Source organism: Rhinolophus sinicus, chromosome 15 (assembly GCF_057876585.1).
Source record: "Rhinolophus sinicus isolate RSI-liver-muscle chromosome 15, RSI-T2T, whole genome shotgun sequence".
NCBI classification, from domain to species: domain Eukaryota; kingdom Metazoa; phylum Chordata; class Mammalia; order Chiroptera; family Rhinolophidae; genus Rhinolophus; species Rhinolophus sinicus.
Window position 1 is genome coordinate 48063214 of NC_142515.1, and position 25505 is coordinate 48088718.

A 25505-nucleotide genomic window follows, 5' to 3' on the forward strand; every position below is an offset into this window, starting at 1 on the left:
CCAGACAAAAGTGCTGGCAGAAGTCATTGTTCCTTTGTTGAGCCCTCCCTACACCCAGCGTGCATGTGCAGGCAGGTGCCGTATCTGAGTTGCCATCAACCTAGCTAACACCATTCATCCAGCCCTGGTGATTCCCTGAGACCTTGCCCTACCCAACTTGTGGCTCCATCCAGGATGCTTCCAGTAGCTTTTCCATACAAGTGATCTATCTTGGCTTATGCTGTGGACTTTCCTAATATCTTTTAAAGGTTCACAAACCCCAAACAAATAGCATCTGGCCTTGGCATACCCCATATCTCTTGCTAAGCAGCCCTAAGCCTGGCATTCATGGCTGCTGGCCTCAGTTCACAGCTTAGCCTCTCCCAGGCACCTCCAAGGCCAGCACAAGCAGCAAACATCAGATCACTTTGCTGCTCATACCAAGTGGCCCTGGTCAGGACACAGGCAGCGGCTGACCTTTGCCTGCAACAGAGCCCCTCTCAAGAGGCCCCAGAACCAATACACCCATTGCCCACACCAGCACACCATCTACCACCTCCACAAATGACACACCCAAAGGCCAGAATGAGCAGCACCAGAGCCCCACTAAAGTGAATCCTGCTGCACAGCAGCTCCTCCACTGTAGTCACGGCCAGTCGTCACAACCAATCAGCCTGAGGGTCAATCCTTCCCACTGATGTGCAAACAGCAACCAAGGCTCAACTACAACAGGAGGGCAGACAGAACCCACACAAGGAATACACCTGGAGCACCCGGCTCAGGTGACCAAGGAGACTGTGCCACTGGGCCCCACAGGACCTACTACTATATAAGTCCACTCTACCAAGTCTAAGAGACTTAGCAGCTCTACCTAATACATAGAAACAAATACAGGGGGGCAGCCAAAATTGGGAGACACAAAAACATATCTCAAATAAAAGAACAGAACAAAGAACTAAACAAAATGGAGACGAGCAATCTTCCAGATGCAGGATTCAAAACACTGGTTATAAGGATGCTCAGTGATCTCAGTGAGAACTTCAACTAGGGGATGGGAAACATAAAAATGGAGATAGGAACCATAAAAAAGAACCAGTTAGAAATGAAGAATGCAATAACTGAAATGAAGATTACATTAGAGGAAATCAACAGTAGATTAGATGAAACAGAGGATCAAATCAGTGATTTGGAAAATAAGGTAGCATAAAACACTCCATCAGAACAGCAAAAAGAAAAAAGAATCCAAAAAAAATGAGAGTTAAAGGGGCCTCTGGGACAACATGAAGTGTACCAACATTCGCATCATAGGGGCACCAGAAGGAGAAGAGAGCATAGGAATTAAAAATGTATTTGAAGAAATGATGAAGTAAAACTTCCCTAACCTGGTGAAGGAAATAGACATAAAAGCCCAAGAGGCCCACAGCAAGACACATCATAATTAAAATGCCAAAGGTCAAAGACAGAGAATCTTAAAAGCAGCAAGAGAGAAGCAGTTACTATAAGTTCCCATAAGACTATCGGCTGATTTTTCAACAGAAACTTTGCAGGCCAGAAGGGACTGGCACAAAATATTCAGTGATGAAAAGCAAGGACCTATAACCAAGATTATTGTACACGGAAAAGCTATCATTCAGAATAGAAGGGCAGATAAAGAGCTTCTCAGGCAAGAAAAAGCTAAAGAAGTTCATTACCACCAAACCAGTGTTACAAGAATTGTTAAAGGGACTTATTTAAGAATTAAAAAACATCAAAAATAGGAATAATAAAACGGCAATAACTACATATCTATGCACAATTGCTTTTAATGTAAGTGGATTAAATGCTCCAATCAAAAACATAGCTGAATGGATAAGAAAAAAACCTTTACATATGCTGCCTACGAGAGACTCACTTCAGATCAAAAGACACACAGACTGAAAGTAAAGGGATGGAAAAGATACTTCAGGAAAATGGAAACAAACAGAAAATCTGGGGTACCAATACTTATTCCAGACAAAATAGACTTTAAAACAAAGGCTATCACGAGACAAAGAAGGACCCATTAATCCCACTTCTGGGTATTTGAAGAAACCCACACACTACTTCAAAAGGACCTGTGCATCCATATGGTCATTGCAGCATTGTTTACAATGGCCAAGCTGTGGAGGCAGCCTGGGTGTTCATCAATGGACGACTGGATAAAGAGGAGGTGGCACATATATACATAATGGAATGTTACTCAGCCATAAAAAAGAATGAAATCTTGCCGTCTGCAACAACATGGATGGACCTAGAGGGTATTGTGCTGAGTGGAGTAAGTCAGAGAAAGACAAATGCTGTATGATTTCACATATACATGGAATCTAAAGAACAAAATAAATGAACAAGCAAAACAGAAACAAACTCATAGATGGTAGGGGGGCTGGGGGAATGGGTAAAAGTGGGGAGGGATTAAGAAGGACAAATTGGTAGTCATAAAATAGTCATGGGAATGTAAAGTACAGCATAGGGAATATAGTCAATAATATTGTAATAACTGTGTGTGGTGTCAGATGGGTACTAGATATATCGGGGTGATCACTTTGTAAGTTATATAAATGTCTAATCACTATGTTGTTCACCTGAAACTAACGTAATATTGTATGTCAACTGTAATTGAAAAGTAAAAAATTATTAAAAATAAATAAGTGCTCCATAACTACTATCATTGAATCTATGATGTCATAGATTTTCAGATGCATACTGATTTCTGGAGACAGTAAAATGTTTAAAAAAAAAATCATAGGGGCGGCCAGTAAGCTCAGTTGGTTAGAGCAAAGTGCTCTTAACAGCAAGATTGCTGGTTCGATCCCCACATGGGCCACTGTGAGCTGCACCCTCCACAACTAGATTGAAACAACTACTTGACTTGGAGCTGATGGATCCTGGAAAAACACAAATAAATAAAAGTTTAAAAAAAAATTTGTCGCACAGAACCTTTCTTTAAAAAAAAAAAAGTTCTTTTGATCAATGAAATCCAGTCGTTATTTGAATAGGCTGGTGTGAGTTTATTGCCTATGTCTCAGTCAGTACTTCAATTTAATATTGTGGTATCTGTAAACTCAAACTCCTCAGTGTCTTTATGGACTTAAAACGCAATCATAGAACTACATCCTAAAATAATGGAGCCGGAATACGCCCTCTTCCCCAGACACACAAAGCTAATTTTGTGGTTCCAACTGCTCTGCTCCTGGAGGTGAAATGGAATGAGCAGGCAGCCTGTCTTCTCCCCACTTCTTCCCTGAGTTTTGAGTTTTATTTTCCTGTCCCCCACTGTTCAAATGCTTAAAACTCTCCCACTCACTTTGCAAATAATTATGAGACTTCATACCTTGGTAATTCGTGGCCTTTCAGATATGAAAGGACAGGTATATTGCAGACGTAGGTTGTATCTGAAGAGGTTCCCAATTCCTCTTAAGAACCCCAGAGCCGCCTGAAAGATAGAGCCACCTAAGCATGGCCTTATGACCTCCACGGAGCCCCCACATAATGTCTACAAACACTTGAAGATCATATCATTTCTTCAAACATGTAAACAAACATAATGTACTAGAGTCCTTAACTTGCTTAATTAGAGCAAAATTTGGTTTAGAGCAGAAGGTAAATAAATGTAAATATTTAAATACTAGTTTGATTGAAACACATTTCACATTGTAATAGTTTTCACCTTGTATGAGAAGCCCTTCACAGATTCACTTTCACAGAAGTAGATAAAAACTCATCCAAGTTTTTATCTCCTGACTTTCCAAGAATGGACAGTCAGGGGCAAGGGTGGCCTGGGAAAGAAGGGAGTCAGGGGTTATAATTTCTTAAACTCCAGGCAGAGTCCAGCACAGACTAGGGAGCGTGGTGGTCTAGAGAGGGCAGGGTCTTCACTCAAGTGGTTCCAGGAGGTGAGAGGCAGCACTTCCATCTATGAGTTCCAGTGGGTGGGATACGTGAGCTCCCATCAGGCCTTCTCCTTGCTTCCCTAGGGAGTCCTGGATGTTTTCTGGTTCTTACAATTTACAGGGGCCTCCCAGCCCCTGGCACCCAAGAGTTAGGTGCCAACTGCTTAAACTCAACACAGTGCCTGACATGATGGGCTACTCAGGTAACAAAGTCCTAGTAAAGCACATACAATAGTCAGTCACAAATGGACTGCACCTTCAGCTTTGTCTGACGTCCTAACCTAGAGGTAAGTCTTGAAGCCAAAAAATAAAGCCTTGTTGTAAAATACTGTGTCTGGGGTGATCCCTACATTTTACAATATTCAGCTAGTATGTTTCTCTATTGGATCTAAACTGGGTTTTCCTTTCTTGACTATTTTATTACCTTCATGAGTGTTTTAGGGATTAAAGCCCTGCAGCTACTTTTTTTTCTTCTACTGCCTGTCCAAATGTCCAATTTTTAAGGAGATTTGTGACTCCTCTTGGCTGACACTGGTAAAGTCTCTAGGTGGCTCTATCCTGTACATCTACTCATTTTCTGGCTATTTGCATTTAAGGAAAATGGGGAAGGGGGAATGAGGGGTCCTGCCCTTACGTCATTTGTACTCTGCACATGGTTCTCTCTGTTGGGAGAAGTCATGACCATCCAGCATGCATCATATCCACAGGGCATGTCCACCTTCTGATGGTTTTTTTAGGTGGTTTCCTTGGCAACCAGACTTACTAATCTGCCCCCCTTCCTCCACGTACCAGTAATTGAAAAAAGCACATAATTGGCTTAGTGGAGTCACCAATACTAATACATCTTTATGAACCTGCACAGGCTATTAACACTTTAGAACGCATTTCTTAAAGAGACTAAACTTCTTTTCCAGAACCATTTGAAAGTTGAAAAAGTTGGGCTGTTGAAGACCAGAGGACCTTCAGGATCAATTAGCCCCTTCTCTGTTTCACCCACGAGTCCCACACCAATGGCACTCAGAGCTCACATCACTAGTTGCATAGAAATGAGCCCATGCCCAGGGCTTCCTGTTCCCGGTCCTGGGCTCTTTCCACTATACCGGGAGCCACCTCCATTTTGAACACCACCACCAGCTAGCAAACCACGTGCTGTGTAGCTATCTCCGAGGACAAGGGCCATTTCACAGTCCTTTATGTGTCCCCTGTACCCTGAGACAGTGATGACCAAAAACAGGTACTTAGGACGTTCGCTGATAACTGATCTATGTTTCCTGAACATAGTAAATTGATGGTGATAATCCTACTATGCCGTTGCTTGCTTCCTCCAAGAAAGGACATCTGTAAGTAGATTTATGAGAGTTAGCAGCCTCGGACGGTGGGAACACAGAAAACGTTGAAATTCTGAAAACAGTGATATTGTTTTATCCCTGTGCCTTACTGAGAAAGAGATCGTATCTAAGGCTATTTGCTCATCTTTGCTTGCTCTTAACTTTGATGTACTTGTATACCGAGATCTTTTGGTGGCAAAACAATACATAAGATGGGAGCATAGTAAGTATGTATAAGCATTTAAAATTAACGTATGTGGGATGGCCAGTTAGCTCAGTTGGATAGAGTGTGGTGCTAATAACACCAAGGTTGCAGGTTCGATCCCTGCATGGGCCACTGTGAGCTGTGCCCTCCTTAAAAAAGGAAGGAAGGAAGGGAGGGAGGGAGGGAGGGAAAGAAGAAGGAAAGAAAGAAAGAAAGGAGAGGAAGGAAGGAAGAAAGAAAGAGAAAACGAAACTTAATGTATGTGAAGTATGTCATAAAATGCTTACAACTCACTTCCTTCACCTTGGGAATAAGAGTTTTGAGAATAGGGTTTGTTGCTAATTCCATAGTTTTATATAAAACTCCTCAGTCATAATAAGCAGATACTTTGGAAAATTGAACTCTGTGTTCATTCTTCCACCCAGAGTAAATAAATCCCAGTTTTGTATCTTTCATGTTAGTCATGCATTCATTTAGCACTGTCTTCCATCATCCTTTTATTTTAGCCACTTTCTTAGGCCTTTTCATTGCCATTTTGTGTGTTGATAAGCTGATCTAGCCAAAATTTGAGATGGCTGCCTCAACAGGTAGAACAAATTTCAGCTTATTTTTTACTTTCTCATTTTCCATCCACAAATGAAATGACCACTGTTGCCTTTGGGGCAGAGAATCTTGATTCATTAACACAGTTCCTAGAAATTTTCTGGTTCCTTTTCTTTGGTCCTGCTTGTTTGTCCTTAGTCCTTTGCTTTCATTTGTTCTGAATTATATTCCATTTTTTGGTCACAATATTCCCTCAACCAACACACTACTCCCTCAACCAATTGTTAAGCTCTGTTACAATTCTCTGAATTAGTTTTAGCCTTTCAGAGACTTTTTCAGAAGCATGTAATTATTTTATCTTCACACAGAAGATAGCTTCTTGAAATAACAATGACTTATATACATGCTTCTCAGTGCACTGTTTTGAGGTCACCTCTTCACGCTGATTCTGAACTTTCTCCCCCACATCAACCTGAATTCCACATTCCAAGGAGCAGAAGCTTGGGTTGCATTCTGGCTTTTTATTTGCTATGTTTGGTTACTGTGCATTAGCATATCGTGTTTCCCCAAAAATAAGACCGGGTCTTAGATTAATTCTTGCTCCAAAAGACGCATTTGGGCTTATGTTCAGGGGATGTCCTCCTGAAAAAATCATGCTAGGGGCTTATTTTCCGGTTAGGTCTTATTTTCGGGCAAAACACGGTAGTCAATAAAACTGCCTCTTCTGGCATGTTTCTGTTTTTAGGAATGCTACATTATTGGAAATTTAGAACAGTGTTTCCATTTGAGAAATGCACTCAGCCATGAGCTGTCCTATCATAATAGGCATGGCCATAATAACAAAATACTATGTATTAAAACAGGCAGAAGCAAATCAGAGAAAAGAGGAATCATGTTAGTTTTCTTGTTGCTGCTATAACAGATTACCCCCAAATTTAGTGGCTTAAAACAATACAAATTGGGCAGTGGGTTAGCTCAGTTTGTTAGAGCTTGGCTCTTAACAACAAGGTTGCCAGTTCAATCCCCACATGGGCCACTGTGAGCTGCGCCCTCCACAGGTAGATTGAAACAACTACTTGACTTAGAGCTGAGGGGTCCTGGAAAAGCACACTTAAAATAAATTTAAAGAAACAACACAAATTTATTCTCTTATAGTCTGGAGGTCAGAAGTCCACAATCAGTTTCACTGGGCTAAAATGAAGATGGCAGGGCTGGTTCCTTCTGGAGACTCTCAAGGGAGTGTTCATTTCCTTTACTGTGTTTCCCCAAAAATAAGACCTAACCGGAAAATAAGCCCTAGCATGCTTTTTCAGGAGAACATCCCCTGAACATAAACCCGAATGCGTCTTTTGGAGCAAACCTTAATATAAGACCCGGTCTTATTTTCGTGGAAATAGTAGTCATATTACTGCTCTGATCTCCTCCTCCTTATAAGGACCTTTGCAATTATATTAGACCCACCCAGATAATCCTGGATGATCTCTCCATCTCAAGATCCTGAATTTAATCACATCTGCAAAATCCCTTTTGCCCTGTAAGCTGACACATTCACAGATGGTTCTGGCGGTGATGAGGTGGACATCTTTGGAAGCCACTGTTCAGCTGACTACAGAACCATGACTTCTCTCTCTAGTGATAGTTTCTTTGGCCTCTCCTATTGAGACTGGGCTGGCTTGATGGGGTGAGGAGATGTTTGTGGGTAGGCCTGCCGATGGCCTGCAAAGACCCTAGGCCAGCTCCTTGCCTGCAGCACCCTACGGGGGCAGACAGGTCTCAGCTGCCTCAACAAGGCTCTCAGGCTTTCACATGCTGCTCGAGGGCCATACCACTGTCCCAAGATGTTTGCCAGCCGCACTTCCTCACCCTGTCTTCTTTCTTTTTCAGTACTGCGTTAGTGCCGGGAGGCCACTGTGTCAGCAAGCTGAGAGGGAAACTGAGGCAAGATGTCGGGCCGGAGTGGGAAGAAGAAAATGTCCAAGCTGTCCCGTTCAGCCAGGGCAGGTGTCATCTTCCCAGTGGGGAGGCTGATGCGTTACCTGAAGAAAGGAACGTTCAAGTACCGGATCAGCGTGGGTGCTCCCGTGTACATGGCGGCCGTCATCGAGTACCTGGCAGGTAGTGTGAACCACCCTCCCCTGGGTCCCTCTCACACAGGCTGGGAGGGGTGTTGTCACAAGGCTGCAGTGGGTGGTAACTGGGTTTCATCTTGCCTGCTTGGCTAAAATCAATATCTGCAGGCTTTCAGGAGAGAAAGGGGCATAAGAAGGACAGATGATCAACATGGGAGGAAGAGACCCACGTAAAGTGGCTTTTCCAGGCCAGCCCCTAATAAGGTGTGTCTTCCCTTAGGCAGATGTAATATGTAAAAACCTAGGTCCCTGAAGAAGAGGAACTATGAGGACCATGGGAGTTGCTATTCGTTTTGTAAAAGGGTGTCTTCACTTTCTCTCAAAGCCTTCATTAAACATCGATTATCCTGGTGTATTAAAACTAGAACTCTGTCCGGAAGTAACGCTGGCCTGAGCATCAAAAGCATCTTCGGTTGGTTCTCCTTTACAGAGGTGATTCTCTGTGCACAGTGGGTACCTAGGAAATAGTTTCCCATCTTGGTTGTTAAAATTATTTTTTTACTAAAAGGAGATTTTTGCTGTGTGTGTTCTTTATCTATTTGAGTAACTTTCTATTTAGATTTTTGGTTCTTGTTCTATGGCATAGTTAAATGGAAACCATACTTTAAAATTTCAAGTATGCTTTTAAAATATATATCCATATATACAAATATGTAAATATGTGTGATTACTTCATTGAAGGGGCCATTTCAGCCATGAGCAGCAATGTCTCCGACTTTGCCCAAGGTTAACAAAACTCCAGACACCAGAGATAAATCCCTTGGGAAGTCCACTGGGAAAAAAGCAAACCTCCCCAAACTGTCTACTCAGAAGCGAGTCCCCCGTAGCACGAACACCCCAAGTGTGGTAGGGCTGGACCCAGTTTCTGTGCCCGGTCACTCTCTTCCTCCTGCTTCTCCCTCGAGCAATCTCTTCCTTTTTCAATGCTCAGTCCTATTCTGCCCTTTTGTTCCCCCGTCGCTCACCCAAGCACCGTTATTAGTGAAAGGTTTGCTTGATCCACCAGTGGAAACCTTCTGCCCCTGGACCTCTGTCAGGCAGAACTCAGCACCTTACGCCTGTCCCTTATTGTGAAATGAAAGGCTTGTTCCTGGGCTAAAAGTTTTTTAGGAGGATCGTTTAGGAGGTTGGAGAGAAGGGCTGGAGGGCTCTGAAAGTCGATTTAATCCGTGTGATAGAGCAGTGCTTTTCAAAGTGGAGATCACTTAGGGACCTTGTTGACAAGGTCTGGGGTGGGACCTGAGACTCTGCATTTCTAACGTGCTCCCAGGTCATGCTGATGCTGCTGTCCCAGGGCGCGCCCGAGGAGCAGGGTGGTACCCATCTCCTAGCACAGGCCCAAAGGCTCGGGAAATGCTTGTTTGCATGCAGGCTCCTGGCTGCACCCCTCCTCTGGTCGTCTTATTCACTGAGTCTAGGGTAGAACCCAGGAATCTATTGGGAAAATCTGCTGGCTCCAGGATGGAGAGGAAGGACTTTGAGAAAGGTGGTGAATGAAGCTTTAAAACAACCTGTTAGGTCACTATCACCCCCTGAGACGGGAAAACACTGGGCAGCCCAGAGATCTGCAGCCTCCAAGTGGGGAGATAGGGTTCCCTGAAGTCCTTCGACTGCAAGCTGTGTGCTTTCTGCTACACTACACTGCCCCGTTATAATGTTTGTACGATCAAAATAATTCAGTGCTTCCTGTGCCTCCACTTCGCAAAAGCCTAAATTTCATGCATAATACAACAAAATGTGGCCTTTTTAATCATTGGCATCTGTTTGTCTTTGGTTCAGGTAAAAGTTTACGTTTCCCTATTCATTCAACAAATATTTATTAAGTACGTACGTGTCAGTGTACATGGCAGTCCTGGTAATAGGATTGCACCATTGATATGATTTGTAATTTGTGTTGGATTAGAGCCCCCACCACCACCGCAATGCCTACTACAGCCTGCACGTCACGCTTTTACTTGAAGGAATTACAGTACCCCAAAGTAGAGCATCACCCTGTTTCTCAAATTGATTTCTCAGAATCCTCCATTCACTCAACAAATGGTTACTGAACACCTAGCACATGCCAGGTGTTGTTCTAGATGCTGATATACGACCCAGGCAGAGAGGAGTCCTCACTCTCAAGCAGAATGCACTCCCGACGGGAGAAACGGGCAGCAGCTAAGTGGAGCGAATGGGGTGCATCGGGCGGCGCCGAGTGCTGAGGGACAAAGACAGCAGGAAGGGACAACAGTGTATTCCAGGAAATGGGGAAGAGAGGCGAGGGGAGTTGTAAATGGTGCCGGTCCAGGAAAGTCCCCCTGAAGGGGTGGCATCTGAAGGACGCCAGGGAGCGGGCCTGTGGATATGTGGGGGCTGACACCCCAGGCCCAGGGAAGACAGACGCGAGGAGTGTTAGGGCAACAGCAGTGGGGCCAGAGGGCTGGAGCTGGGGAAGGGGGCTTGGACTGTAAATGAAGCCCAAGGGAAAATGGGCTGATGGGAGCTCTGGAGGGTCTTGAGCAGAGGTGGAAGTGATCTGACCCTGGGGGCGAGGGGTACAAGGCAGAAGCAGGGAAAGCAGCTGGAAGGCAATTGCAGAGATCCGGTGAAAGGCATGTGGTTGGCGAGTGGGCAGTGAAGGCACCAAGAGGTGGTCCGAGTACCGATATGTTTCGAAGGCAAAGCCAACAGGATTTGCTAATGGGTTGCACATGACATAGAAGAGAAGATGAGCACCTAGGAGGATGCTATTGCCATTAATACACCAACTGCAGTGCCAGCCTCCAGCACCCTCCTGGGTCAAATAGAGAAGGCGACGTTTGGTCTTCTGAGGCGCAGGCCTGCCTTCCCTGTGTGACTTCCCTTCTTTTCGTGCTTTTTCTCCCCTCCAAACTCAGGCTGGAGTTGAGAGAGCACAGGCTTAGTTAGATGTCAGTTTAAATCTGTTCATCATTTACCAGCTCTGCTACCTTGGGCTGATTCCTGAATCTCTCTAAGCTTTGGGCATTTCTAGAGCTTCAGGTGTGAAAAATTTCTGGTCCCTGGGATGCACGAAATAAATAGTAATGCTTCTTGTCTCTCTTCTATTAAGAGCTGATGACATCATTCAGGGCAAAGTATAATGACTAATTCCATTAAGGTATTGTATTTTGGGATATATTTGCATTTTAATGAGATAAGGAGTGTTAAGCCAAAGCCAAAGGATTGAATCATTATTGAATAAGTACAGAGGGGATTTTTGTCAGTTGTTTCTTTTTTCTTTTTCTTTCTTTCTTTCTTCTTCTTCTTTTTTTTTTTTTTTTTTTTTTTTTTTTTTGAGGAGGAGTCATCAATTGGTTTTATTTAGGAAAGGATGTCCAAAATGTGAAAGCCTCCTGACACCCTTGAAATGACCTTCAACATTCACAACACAAATGCTGACTGAGTTTCTCCTTTGGACTAGGCCTTGCAGACACAATGGAAAACAGACAGACATAGTCCTGCCTTCGCTAGGCTTGCATTCTAGCAGTTGGACAAGCACTAAATACATCACAATAAGACAACCTGCATGTTGATCAGGGAAGCTTGACGAGCTTTGGGAAGTGGGGACAGGGGGCAGGGGAGGCTTCCTAATGTAAAGCTGGGTGCTTAAGACCTAAACCAGGTTCTCAATCCTGGCTTTTTTAAAATTGATTGATTTAAAATCCTGATGCCTGGGTCTCACCCCCAGAGATTCTGGGGTATGTTCTGGGCATCAGGGTTTTTAAAAGCTCTCCCAAGTGATTCTGGCGGGCAGCCAGAGTAGGGATTAGTAGGAATTAATTAGATTCAGATGGAGGGGTTGAGCTAGGGGAAGATTGTCAGGTTGGGGAAGAACAAGGGTGAAGACCCAAAGTTTAGAGGAAGCGTGTAGCCTCTACCAGAAACCAGAGGAAGTTCCGTGTGCCTGGAACAAGCTGGGAAATGGCTGGGCTGGGGTAGGGTGGGGGGGAATGAGATGGGGTAGGAGGGGGGGGTCCTTGAGGGCCACAATGATAATGTATACATTTTGCACACACGCCAGGGGAAGGCACTGAAGAGAGGAGGTGGCATTCTAGGGGCATCACTGGGGCTTTAGGTGGAGAACTGTTCTCAGGAAGTAAGATCAGTGTCCAGGAAACCAGTGTGTCTGTTTTAGTGTCACTTTTGAGAACTGACAGTGGCCAGGACTAGGGTTGCATAGTGAGGATGATGAGAAGAAATGGACAAATTTGGGAGCTATTCGGAGGGTAGAGTCAGCTTTGCTTAATAATGGAATGGATAAGGGGGAAGGGGCATCATGGATGGCATGAATCTTAAGCCTCGGGCTGGCTACTTCCTTTCAAACCAAGCTACGTGGGTTGAGGAGTGGAGATGTGGACTTGGAGACAAGAGGATGGAGAATTTATATAAGGAGTCCAGCCAAGAAGAAGAGAAGAGAGGAAAGCAGCTGGTGTGTGGAGAATGGCACCTGGAGCTGAAGCAGGACACAGTGCAAGAGAAATAGGACACAGGATGAGAGGCTTGGTTTGGGACCTGAAGGGTTTGAGTGTCTACAAGATGCCCCAGCGGGCAGAGTGGTTAGGGATGCTGGATTCTGGCTCTCCCACTTAGCAGCTAAGAACTAGGCATGTTGCTTTACTCTTATGGTTTCATTGAGGATTACATAAGATAATGCACGAAAAGTGCTTAGCACCACTCCAAGCACATGGTAGCAATTTGGTTCATGCAACTATTGCTGTAATTGAGTGAAGACCTACTAGACGTGTGTGGAACCAAGGAGGGAGATGTTGGCTGGAGCTACAGATGCAGGTATCTTGGGCAAACTATAGTAAAGGCCGTGGCAGTAAGTGAGGCAACTAGTAACTCATAAGGGAGCTCCCATAAGATTGTCAGCTGATTTCTTGACAGAAACTTTGCAGGCCAGAAGGGATTGGTAGGAAATATTCAAAGTGATGAAGAGCAAGGACTTACCATGATTAGAGTAACCATGATTACTCTACCCAGCAAAGTTATCATTTCAGATATCAGAATTGAAGGACAGATAAAGAGCTTCCCAGATGAGAAAAAGCTAAAGGAGTCCATCACCACCAAACCAGTATTATAAGAAATGTTAGAGAGACTTCTTTAAGATGGGAAAAAAAAAATCAAAAAAAGGAATAATAAAATGGCAATAACTACATATCTATCAACAATCACTTTAAATGTAAATGGATTAAATGCTCCAATCAAAAACAAAGGGTGGATTAATGGATAAGAAAACAAAACCCTGGGCAGCCAGTTGGCCCAATGGTTAGAGCACAGTGCTCATAACACCAAGATCGCTGGTTGGAGTACCACATGGGCCAGTGAGAAACAACGCCTTGAGCTTGGAGCTGAGCCACCGGTGGGCAGCCAGTTCACTCAGTGGTTAGAGCGCAGTGCTCATAACACGGTTCGATTCCCACATGGGCCAGTGAGCTGCGCCCTCCACAACTAGATTGAAGACAATGACTTGGAGCTGATGAGTCCTGGAAAAACACAGTTCCCCAATATTCACCAATAAAAAATTTTTAAAAAGGAAAACAAAACCCATAATATGTTGCCTACAAGAGACTCACTTCACATTGAAAGACACACACTGAAAGTAAAGAGATCAAAAGAGTTGTTTTGTGAAAATGGAATTGGGGAAAAAAATGCTGGGGTAGCAATACTTATACCAGACAAAATAGACTTTAAAACAAAGGCTACAACAAGCCTTTGTTGGACCGAGGAATCCCACTTCTGGGCATTTATCCAAAAAAATCCAAAACACTACTTCGAGGGGACCTGTGCATCCATATGTTCATTGCAGCATTATTTACAATGGCCAAGATGTGTCCATCAATGGATGAATGGATAAAGAGGAGGCGGTACATATATACAATGGAATATTGCTTGACCATGGAAAGGAATGGGTTCTTTCCATCTGCAGCGGCATGGATGGACCTGGAGGGTATTCTGCTGAGTGAAATATGTCAGACAGCTATAGACAGATGCAATGTGATTTCACTTATATGTGGAATCTAAAGAATGAAATAAATAAACAAACAATGCAGAAACACACTCGTAGACACAGAACATTTTGATGGTTGCAGATGGGAGGGGGTTTGAGGGGGTGGGTGAAAAATGGGGAAGGATTAAGAAGTACAAATTGGGGGCGGCCGGATGGCTCAGCTGGTTAGAGCACAAGCTCTTAACAATAAGAGTTGCCAGTTCGATTCCCACATGGGCCAGTGAGCTGCGCCCTCCACAACTAGATTGAAGACAACAAGCTGCCACTGAGCTGCCGGAGGGGCACTCAGTTAGAGTGCCAGCTCTCAACAACAAGGTTGCTGGTTCAATTCCCACATGGGATGGTGGGCTGTGCCCCCTGCAACTAAGATTGAAAAACGGCGACTGGACTTGGAACCGAGCTGCGCCCTCCACAACTAGACATGGCACTGATGGGCCCTGGAGAAACACACTGTTCCCCAATGAAAAAAAAAGTACAAATTGATAGTTACAAAATAGTCATGAGGTGTGGGATATAGCATAAGGAATATAGTCAATAATACTGCAATAACTATGTATGGTGTCAGATGGGTACTACATTTATCAGGGCGATAGACTGGAGGAGGGTTAGGGAACAGGGTGAAAAAAAGTTGAAGGGATTAAAAAGTACAAATTGGGTGGGAGATCCAAAATGGCAGAGTAAACACTGTGCCTGCTTCCTTCCATGAGCACATTAAAATTACAACTAAATTATAGAACAGTCAACTTGCAGAACCATCTGAAGTCTAGCTGAACAGTTTTATAACTAAGGATATAAAGAAGAAACCACATTGAGACTGGTAGGACGGGCAGAGACGCAAAACAGGCTGGCCCCAAACCTCTGTGTGGAGGTTGAGAATCAAGATGGATATCTCGGCCACAGAGGTTCCCCCACACACCAACATCCCCAGCACAGAATACTGGTGCCAGGAAAAGAAGCTCCCACAACATCTGCCTGTGTAAAACAGTGGGGATTCCAACTGACCAGGCTGCGGGAAATGCAGCCGTCCTCTTAAAGGACCTGGGCACAGACTCACTCACTTGTAGGTACTCACTCTGGGCTCCAGCAGAGGGACCGTGACTCAGGTGGCATCAGAGGCATGTGTGGGGCAGACTGAGGTATGGCTTCAAGTGAAGTCTGGAGGACAGTTGGGATTCTCCCTGTGTAGGGTCCGCCTCACGTACAGCCAACAGGCAGGTGCCATTTTTTCTATGTTGAGCCTGCCCCCACCGACCAAATCTGAATCTGAATGGCCTGGTGAGCTCTGCTGTTCCACCCTGCTGACTCAGCTGGGACCCCACGCCACCCAACTCAGCATAGCTGAAGGCACTTTCTCCACAAGCAGCCAGCCCTTCCCACATTGCACTCTTTTTTGGAAGACTATCAGAGTCCACGGGCCCCTAGGCAGGCGGCGACTGGTCTTGACATGCTTTGAGACTTTTGCTGAAGAGCTCCAAGCTCAGCGCTGGCACCAAACCAGAGTCTACATTAACCTGGTGACCACAACCCTTCCCACTATAGTGACTACCTGAGATCCTGCCTCACCCAACTCAAGTATTGCATGAGGCATTATCAGTGGCTGAACCTTAACACGTTGTGTACGGATCACGAGAATCTTCGTTTTTTTCTGAGCCATGTGTTAAGGACGGATAACGAGAATTCTCGTTTTTACTGTTGACTCTTTTTACTTTGCATATTTTATTGAATTATTTGTGTTTCGTTAATATCTAACGGGAGATTTGGCCACGCATCATCTGGAGCCCATAGTGGGAAGAGGAAAGAAAAAATATCACACACGGGTGTGTAAAGTGTGCGCATCAAAAAAAGTGAGAAGTGAAACTCGGTACATATGCAATTTTTGCCGTGTCTCACTGCACAAAGGAAGCTGCTTTCTGCAGTATCACACCAGGAGGGATTACTAACATCATAGGTGAGTAAATCCTTTAAAAATTTCATAGAAAAATAGTAAATGACATAGAAGCATTTATAGTTTAAAGAGAAGAGTGCATTTTAAAGTAGTTTCTTTTAAAAACCTGCCGGAACAGAGGGGTATGAGGGATTTAAACCCCGCCATACGCAACGTGTTAAAGTAGCTGGCAGGTGACAGCAGGCCTCAGTGTGTTCTGGCTTTTTGCAGAGCTACCCCAGGCCCGGTACTGGTGGCAGCCATCCTCGGTTCACAGAGTGGCCTCTCCCATGCGCCTCCAACTTTGGCACAGGCAGTGAAAAATTTCAGGTTGCTTCATAGCTCCTACTAGGTAGTCCCTGGCCAGTTACAGGCAATGAGTGATCTGGGCCTGCACCAAAGCCCCTCCAAAGAGGCCCCAGAAACAACATGCTAGGAGGTTGGCTTCAGATCACAGCAGAGCACTACCAAATTAGCCCCACAAGTGGCACACATAAAGGACAGTCTCAACAGGCACCAGAGTTTCCTGGGGTCAATGAATCCTGCTTCTTGGGGGTAAACCCCATGCACAGCAGCCTGTAAGCTATGGACGTGGCCAAACCACACAGCCAGTCAGCCTGAGGGTCATTCCCACCCACTAACGTGCCAATAGCAATCAAGGCTCAACTATAACAAGAGGGCCCACACAACCCACACAAGGGACCCTCCTGGAGCTCCCGGAGCAGGTGACAAGGAAGACTGTGCCAGGTCCCACAGGGCACCTACGTGAGTCCACCCGGCCAAGACTTAGAGACATAGCAGATCTACCCAATACATAGAAACAAACACAGGGAGGCAGTCAAAATGAGGAAATAAAGAAATATGTCCCAAACGAAAGAACAGGAAGAAACTCCAGAGAAAGAGCTAAATGATATGGAGACAACCTACCTACCAGAGACAGCGTTCAAAACAGTGGTTCTAAGGATGCTCAAGGAACTTAGTGAGAACTTCAACAGAGAGATATAATAGCAAGGATAAAAAAGGACATAAAAACCTTAAAAAAGAACCAGTCAGAAGTGAAGAATACAATAACTGAAATGAAGAATGCACTAGAAGGAATCAGCAGCAGACTAGATGAAGCAGAGGGTTGAATCAGCGATTTGGAAGACAAGGTAGCAGAAAATATACCAATCAGCACAGCAAAAGAAAAAAAGAATTTTTTTTTAAATGAGGATAGCTTAAAAGACCTCTGGGACAACATCAAGCTTAATGACATTTGCATCATAGGGGTACCAGAAGGAGAAGAGAAAAAGCAAGGGATTGAGAGCCTATTCAAAGAAATGACTGAAAATTTTCCTAACTTGGTGAAGGAAATAGACATACAAGCCCAGACAGCACAGAGAGTCCAAAAAAAGATAAAAAACAAACAGACCCACACCAAGACACATTATAATCAAAATGGCAAAGGTTAAAAAGAGAATCCTAAAAGCAACTAGAGAAAGGCAACTAGTAACTTAAAGGGAGCTCCCCATAAGATGGCCAGCTGATTTCTCAACAACACTTTGCAGACTAGAGGGATTGGCAGGAAATATTCAAAGTGATGAAATATTCAAAGGACCTACAACCAAGTGTACTCTACCTAGCAACATTATCATTTAAAATTGAAGGACAGATAAAGAGCTTCCCAGACGAGAGAAAGCTAAAGAAGTTCATCACCAAACCAGTATTACAAGGAATGTTAGAGGGACTTCTTTAAGATAAAAGAAAAAAATCAAAATTATGAATAATAAAATGGCAATAACTACATATCTATCAACAATTACTTTCAATGTAAATGGATTAACTTCTCCAATCAAAAGACATAGGAGGGATGAATAGATAAGAAAACAAGACCCTTATATATATGCCTATAAGAGACTCACTTTAGATTGAAAGACACACACAGAAAATAAAGGGATGGAAAATGTTATTTCATGAAAATGAAAAAAAAAAAAAAAAAAGAAAACTGGAATAGCAATACTCATACCTGACAAAATAAGACTTAAAACAAAGAAGAACACAGTAATACCATTTCTGGGTATTTATCCAAAGAAACCCAAAACAGTACTTCAAGGGAACCCATGTATCCATATGGTCATTGCAGCATTGTTTACAATGGCCAAGATATAGAGGCAACCTGAGTGTCCATCAATGGATGACTGGATAAAGAGGAGGTGGTACATATACACAATGGAATATTGCTCGGCCGTGAAGGGAATGGGTTCTTGCCATCTGTGGCGGCATGGATGGACCTGGAGGGTATTGTGCTGAGTGGAGTGTAAGACGGAGAAAGACGGATGGAATGTGATTTTGCTTATAATTGGAACCTAAAGAACAAAATGAACAAACAAAACAGAAACAGATTCATAGATACAGAGAACATTTTGATGGTTGCCAGATGGGAGGGGTGTTTGGGGGCATGTAGGTGAAAAAGGGGAAGGGATTCAGAAGTACAAATTGGTTGTTATACAGTAGTCATGGGGATGTAGGGTATAGCATAAGGAATATAGTCAATAATATTGGAACAACTCGGGGGTGGGAGATGAGGGTAAGGGGGATCAAATATGTGGTGATGGAAGGAGAACTGACTCGGTGGTGAACACACAATGGGATTTATAGAGGATGTAATACAGAATTGTACACCTGAAATCTATGTAATTTTACTAACAATTGTCACCCCAATAAATTTTTAAAAATAAATTAAATATATATATATTGGAACAACTCTGTATGGTGTCAAATGGATACTAGATTTATTGAGGTAATAGGTGGGAGGAGGTTGGAGGGCACAGTGAAAAAGGTCAAGGGATTAATAAGTACGAATTGGTAGTTAGAAAATATACAAATTGTCATGAGGTTGTAAAGTAAAGCATAGGAAATATAATCAATGATATGGTAATAACTATGTATAGAGCCAGGTGAGTACTAGTCTAGTCAAGGGGATCACTTCTTAAATTATATAAATGTCAAGCCACTATGCTGTACCCCTGAAATTAATATTAAAATAATATTGAATATTAACGTAATTGAAAAATTTAAAAAGGGGAATAATTGGTTCAAATTTCCAGGTATAAAATAAATAAGCCATGGGGATGTGATGTACAGCATAGGGAGCATAGTCAGTAACATTATGACAGCGTGGTACGGTGTCAGGTGGTTGCTGGACTTATGGTGGTCACTTCTTTATGCATATAAATGAACAACTGTGGTGTACACCTGAAACTGATACAGTGTGTGAGCTATGTTTTTTAATAAAAAATCTTTTTAAAAAGTACAAATTGGTAGTTACAAAATAGTCATAGGATGTAAAGTACAGCATAAGGAAAATAGTCAATAATATTGTAATAAGTATGTATGGTGTCAGGTGTGTACTAGATCTTCGGGGTGATCACTTCTTAAGTTATATAAATGTCTAATCACTGTGTGGTATACCTGAAACTAACATATGTCAACTGTAATTGAAAAATAAAACAATTTTTTTTTTTTTTAAATGAAGTGTTGACAAGGATGTGGAGAAATTGGAACCTTGTGCATTGCTGGTGAGAAAGTAAAATAGTGTAGTCACTGTGGAAAACAGTTTCATGGTTCCTCAAAAACGTAAAAGAATTATATGACCCAGCAATTCTACTCCTAGATATATGCCCAAAAGAACTGAACTCAGATACTGAAACAGATACTTATATACAAATATTCATAAAGCATTATGCACAATAGCCAAAAAATGGAAACAACCCAAATGTTTAGCCCAGTTCACATCTCCAATGTATGTAAGGAAGGAAAAAAGGACTGACTGCAAAAGCAAGCTCCAAATTCTGGAAGAGAATTTTGTGTCTATCAACAAAAGATATAACGTAAATGTAAGATACTGAGAATGAATAATTTACTATTTTTTTTGGTGAGAAAGTGTTTTGTTATATATTTTTAACTGACAGGACAAATAGGTCTTAAACCAGTGTTGAATTTCAGAGCACTTTATGAAATCATTGTGTAACACTGAAACCCATCATTTCCAGACAATTAGGTCTATCTATTTAACACCAAGCATTTTTTTAATCTAGTGTAGTGATATTATTACCTTTGTGTTTTTTAAAAGATTACTTTGGCAGCCCAGGCCACATGTCTGGTTGTGCAGGTTGTACACTGCACAAGGACACACATTTAAGGGAGTGTCATTCACACCATGGACCTCAAAGAACTGTACATTTATTATGAGCATTTCCAGCAGATGGCAGTAAAGGGTCTTGTTTTAAAGAAATCAGGAAAGTAGTGTCTTGAGGAAGGGGCATCTTTTTCTAATCTGCACAAAGGCACCTATGGGCTAGCAGAGGCCTTGTTGCATGGATCTGGAGGAGGACAAAACTGGGGGCAAGGAAATCATTTAGACAGCCATTACAATTATCTGGGCTGGGCTGAAAGAGAAGAGAGCCTTAACTGGGGTCATGGCAACAAGCTGGGAGAAAAGGGGCAAAGGTGTGTGACATCGATAAGGCCAGGACATGAGAGGGAGAGGAAGGGGTAGGAAATGACTCCTGGGTCTGTGTGTGGATGGAGCTGCCAATCCCAAGGTCAATGGGAGGAGCAGGTTTGGGGAGGAGGTGACTTGGATTTGGTGATGTGAGTTTGATTTACTTGTGGAACACTCAAGTGAGGCGTTCCAGGTGACATCATGGCAGAGCTGAAGGTGAAGATCTGACCACATGGGCAGGTGTTTGGAAGCGGGAGCCATAACTGGATGGGTTTCCACCAGAAGACTACATGGCCTGAGCAGAGCAAAGGGCCCAGACAGAGCCCCATGGATGCCGTCACCTAGTGGGAAATGAGCAGGCAGGAAGGGGCCGGGGAAGGAGACAGTCTTGAAGGAGAGGCTACTCCATGCCCTCTCTTCCAAACCTCCATTTAATGTGGTGTATCCCATCTGCTGGGGGCTGGATATCCGGTGTGGGTTTAGATTGTGTATGAAATGAGAGGACACAGGCGCTTCCAAAGTAATGTGCATGGTGAGCCTTCCAACATCCCTTTTGACTACAGAAATCATTCTTTTTACTGTCAGTCAGCTGCATTCCAGATGGTGACTATTGCTGGAAGTGAGACTTCCAAGAATTGAGAGGTTTACTGTGGAAGTTTATGAACTTCCGTGGAAGTCTCCACCACTTAGCAGAATAATGATCTTCCCACAAAATTTGCAGTGTTATATAAATCCACTTTTCCTATTGATTGCCAGTAGGATACTTTAGTTCCCAAGATCAATAAAATCACTCAAGAATGTAGCAACTATAACCTGGAAAAGATGGTATAAGAGTGAATTTGCAGTGGTTTAGCACTTTTTATTATAGAAATGCCATATAAATATTTAATGCTAATGCTTATTGTATGGTGCATGTGAACAGCATTTGAAAATATTAATAATGGTAAACGTTATTTCAAACATTTATATGGTGACATCTCTGTCCCGAGGAAAGTTCAGATTAAACATCCAACAAAGAACTCCATGGTCTAGATTTTCCACTGTGTGTTATTAAGAAGATTTTCTCCTTAAAAACAAGAAAAAAGAAAGCTCTACCTCTGCTGTTGCACTAGAGCACGTGACCAAGGTTTTCTCTCTTATAACTGATTTTGGAAGGGCCAGTCTGGGAGCCCAGTCACCCACACGCCTCACCTCGCGCTCCGCTTTGTGCCACCTGCTGAATCGCTGCCTTTAGTCTCCTCCTGAGCTGCATTTGATTCTGGCAGATGCTCCATCTGTGAATCCCATGTTGTGCATCTGAATGTCAAGCTGAAAATAACCTGATTTTCAGGGGCTTCCTGAAGGCTCCAAGCAGGTAGGGCTTCCCATTAGCCCTGCCTCCCATGCTGACGGCTAATTTAATGAACTTGGGAGGATGCTTAACCTCTTCCTCTAAATGCAGGTGACAGAGGCAGGAGAGTGATGGTCCTAGATGCTAAATTAAATTAGATTGTTCAGAAGCTTAAAATCGGGAGACTCCTTGCACCCAGACCCATCTAGAAAAAGGGATGAGTGAAGTGTGCCTTCCTCCCAAGCGTGGGACCTCTGAGATGAGTAGGTGCAGGAAACTCCTTTTTATTTTGCACAATGGGTAGCTGCACATTTTAACTTAGAGTCATAAAGTGAAAGCTTTATAACTACATTCCTTTTTTTTATTGGGGAATATTGGGGAACAGTGTGTTTTTCCAGGGCCCATCAGCTCCAAGTTGTTGTCCTTCAATCTAGTTGTAGAGGGCACAGCTCAGCTCCAAGTCCAGTCACCATTTTTCAATCTTAGTTGCAGGGGGCGCAGCCCACCATCCCATCCGGGAATTGAACCAGCACCCTTGTTGTTAAGAGCTCACATTCTAACTAACTGAGTCATCCAGTCGCCATCAGTTCAGCAGCAGCTCGTCTTCAATCTACTTGTGGAGGGCGCAGCTCACTGGCCCATGTAGGAATCGAACCGGCAACCCTGTTGTTCAGAGCTTGCACTCTAACCAACTGAGCCAGCCAGCCGCCCCACTACATTCTTTTTTGACCGGTACACTTTTTAAGAAAAAGAAAGGGTTGGGCAGCAGTCTGAATGCAGCAAATCAGATTGTTTAATATGGCATTAATTTCAAATATTCCATCCCACTGTCCCAACAAGTATGCTCTCACTTCTCAAATGACAGTGCCGCAATCTTTGATTCAGAAAACACGACCACTGCATAAATGAATTGTTGGTAAACGCAATATTCATTGCTTAATAACCTGGAAAGTATGTTGTGAGATGAATTTGCAGTGATTTAGCACTTTTCATTATGGAAATACCATATAAATATTTAACTGTAATGCTTATTTTATTCTAATTTTTTGTTAATTACATTTGCTTAGTTAATGTGGCATATTTATGCCAAGTTTTTATTTTATTGCCATAGATTTTATGAATGATGGCAATTTCATGTGCTATTTTGTTTGAAATTAGGTTGATTATAAAGCCATACAGAATTGCCTGTTAATTTTAAGGTTTAGTATTTATGCCATTGTAGCAGCAAATCCCCCAACACACACATACACACACACATGCCTGTGTGCACACACACGCCTGTGTACACACAACAAATTTATGCACACATGCACATACACGTACTTTTCCCCCCACATGTTAGTGAGACAACTCATTGGCACATTGCCTCCAGCTTTCTAAGAGAAGGAATTTTTCTTTATAGACTCATTCATACTTTTGAAGGCAGAAAATTTCAATTTAGCAGAGCATCCTTCTAAAAGTGAGGAAGAAAGAAAAGTAACAAAATAACACAGAAGAGGAAGGGGAAAGCCTACAGATGGTATAAACCAATTCTATAGATTTAAAAAAAAAATTTGATGCAAATATTTTGATAGCATGTGAAGTAGTTTTAGGAAAATTCCTTTCTATCAGTTCTTTCACATTTACCAAATGACATATTTGTTAAACTTGGAGCCATGCTTAGAGGGATAACATACCTTTCTTATAATATAAGTCAGTTCTTCACATTCACTTTCCTTTAGGACAAGAGGGTTCTGGGGCATCAAGTAAAGGGAAACTTGATGAAAGGGGTCTCAGTGGGACCCCAAAACAGACTTTACCTACATGACTGTTCTCTTCAGACATGTACACTGAAAGAAGCTCAGATCCTATGTTAGGGTTCTGTTTCGGTCAGGATTAACTTCTGCTGACAGTGGCTTAAACAAGAGAGTTTATTTCTCTCTCATACAAAAGCAATCTATAGAAAACAGTTCAAGTTGGTAAGGAGGCTCCACAGTCATAAGAGACTACAGTTCCATCTATCTTGTTGCTCTATCATCCACAACTTCTCCCTCTTGGTCAAAGATGGCTGCTCAAATTACAGCCATTATGTCCTCAGTTGGCCAGTAGAAAGGAAAGAAGGGCATGGTCGCTTCATAGATGGACACTTTCCAGAAGTACCATACAACATAACTGCTTGCCTTTCATTGGCCAGAACTTAGTCACATGACCACACTTATCAACAAGGGAGGTTGGGAAATACTGTCTTCATTCCTTCCTATGGTTATGGGCTCAGCAAAAACATCAGAGGACCACATACTAAGGAATATCGAGGGCAATTAATGTCGAGGGACAACTAGAAGACTTTGTCACAGGATCACATATCAGGTCTCGCTAAAATAGTTGACTTGTCTGTGACCTGAGTTCTTGGCAGTTTTCTAGATTTCTTTCCAGGCCCAAACATAAAAATCACAAATGAATAAATGTGATCAAACTCAAAGACCATTTCCGAAGAAAAGCTTTCCAAAGCTCAGCTCCTATTCTGTGATTGCCTGTTATTAACTCCCCTTTGTCATTTCAGCGGAAATTCTAGAATTGGCTGGAAATGCCGCAAGGGACAATAAGAAGGCCCGGATAGCCCCACGACACATCCTGTTGGCGGTTGCCAATGACGAGGAGCTCAACCAGGTCTGTCTGAAGCACTGATATGTGCCACCAAATGGGTTCGCCAAACACACTCCTCCTGTGGGCGCGGCTGCCTACAAGTCATTCCTGCTACAGTTCCCAGGCACATTTATACCAACAAATTCAAATCATATAAGAACCACTTCTGCTGTCCATATCATTCAGATTCAAAATAAAATTGCCTCTGGAATAGCTCCCATTATATATTCTGGGTCTGGCCAGACCGTCTTTTCCTCTTTAAAAGCAAGCTCAGTTTGTTGCTGGGAAAGGTGCTGTGCACATGTGTTATTCTTTTCATAGTTTCTTCACCCAAATGTTGTTGACAGTTCATTCTGATGAGGGCAGGAGAGCCCTTCTTCACATAGGAGAACTGACCCTTTATGTTCTAGAACTGGCTCCAAAGTGGAGTGAATGATCCCCCCTCCCCCCCCAAGGATGTGCAAGGTGACAGGGCGGTAGTAGAAGAATTTTCATTTGAGTTTATTTTCTAATCTCATTTTCTCAAACTGTCTGTGGTAAAGTGGTTCTGGTTTCCAATCCATCATAGACTCATAATTTCCAAAACTACAATAAAAATTAATTACTAGCAAAATAAAATAAAAAAAATGCAAGCCACAATTTTTTGTTATTAGAGCCAGTAGATATACAATAACTGTCAATTTACAATAAAAATGTCTATATCTTCCTTGTGATTTCTGTACTTCGTCACAGATAAGTAGCTGACAGTTTATGGACCAGCCCTGGTTGCAGACCACACTTGGAGTAACGCCACTTTAGGATGTATAGAATGTATTAGTAGAGAAGTACAGGCCGATTAGTTAAACAGATATCAATTGGGAGGTGCCTGGTTAAATGTATTTTACTAACGAAATGCATGATCACTCGTCTGTTGTCAACTGGGTGTAGCCCGAACGTTGACCTTTGAACCTCATTTTGTCAAGCTGTGCTCCCCACGTGTGAAGCTCTTTATCCTGTGTTATGTCTGGAATTCCAGAGCCCTGGGCGATATCACTGGTTTCAACT

The 25505-nt window shown here is 43.0% G+C and overlaps 1 protein-coding gene across 1 annotated transcript in view; it reads left to right on the top strand.

Moving 5' to 3' along the window:
- The window catches only part of MACROH2A2 (macroH2A.2 histone), a 63781-nt gene that overhangs the window by 15632 nt on the left and 22644 nt on the right, over positions 1–25505 (top strand). The window contains exons 2-3 of the mRNA XM_019712459.3: positions 7848–8078; positions 24379–24485. Of these exons, the coding sequence (XP_019568018.1) occupies positions 7907–8078; positions 24379–24485 (279 nt within the window). The 5' untranslated portion in view covers positions 7848–7906. The remainder of the gene's footprint in view (positions 1–7847; positions 8079–24378; positions 24486–25505) is intronic.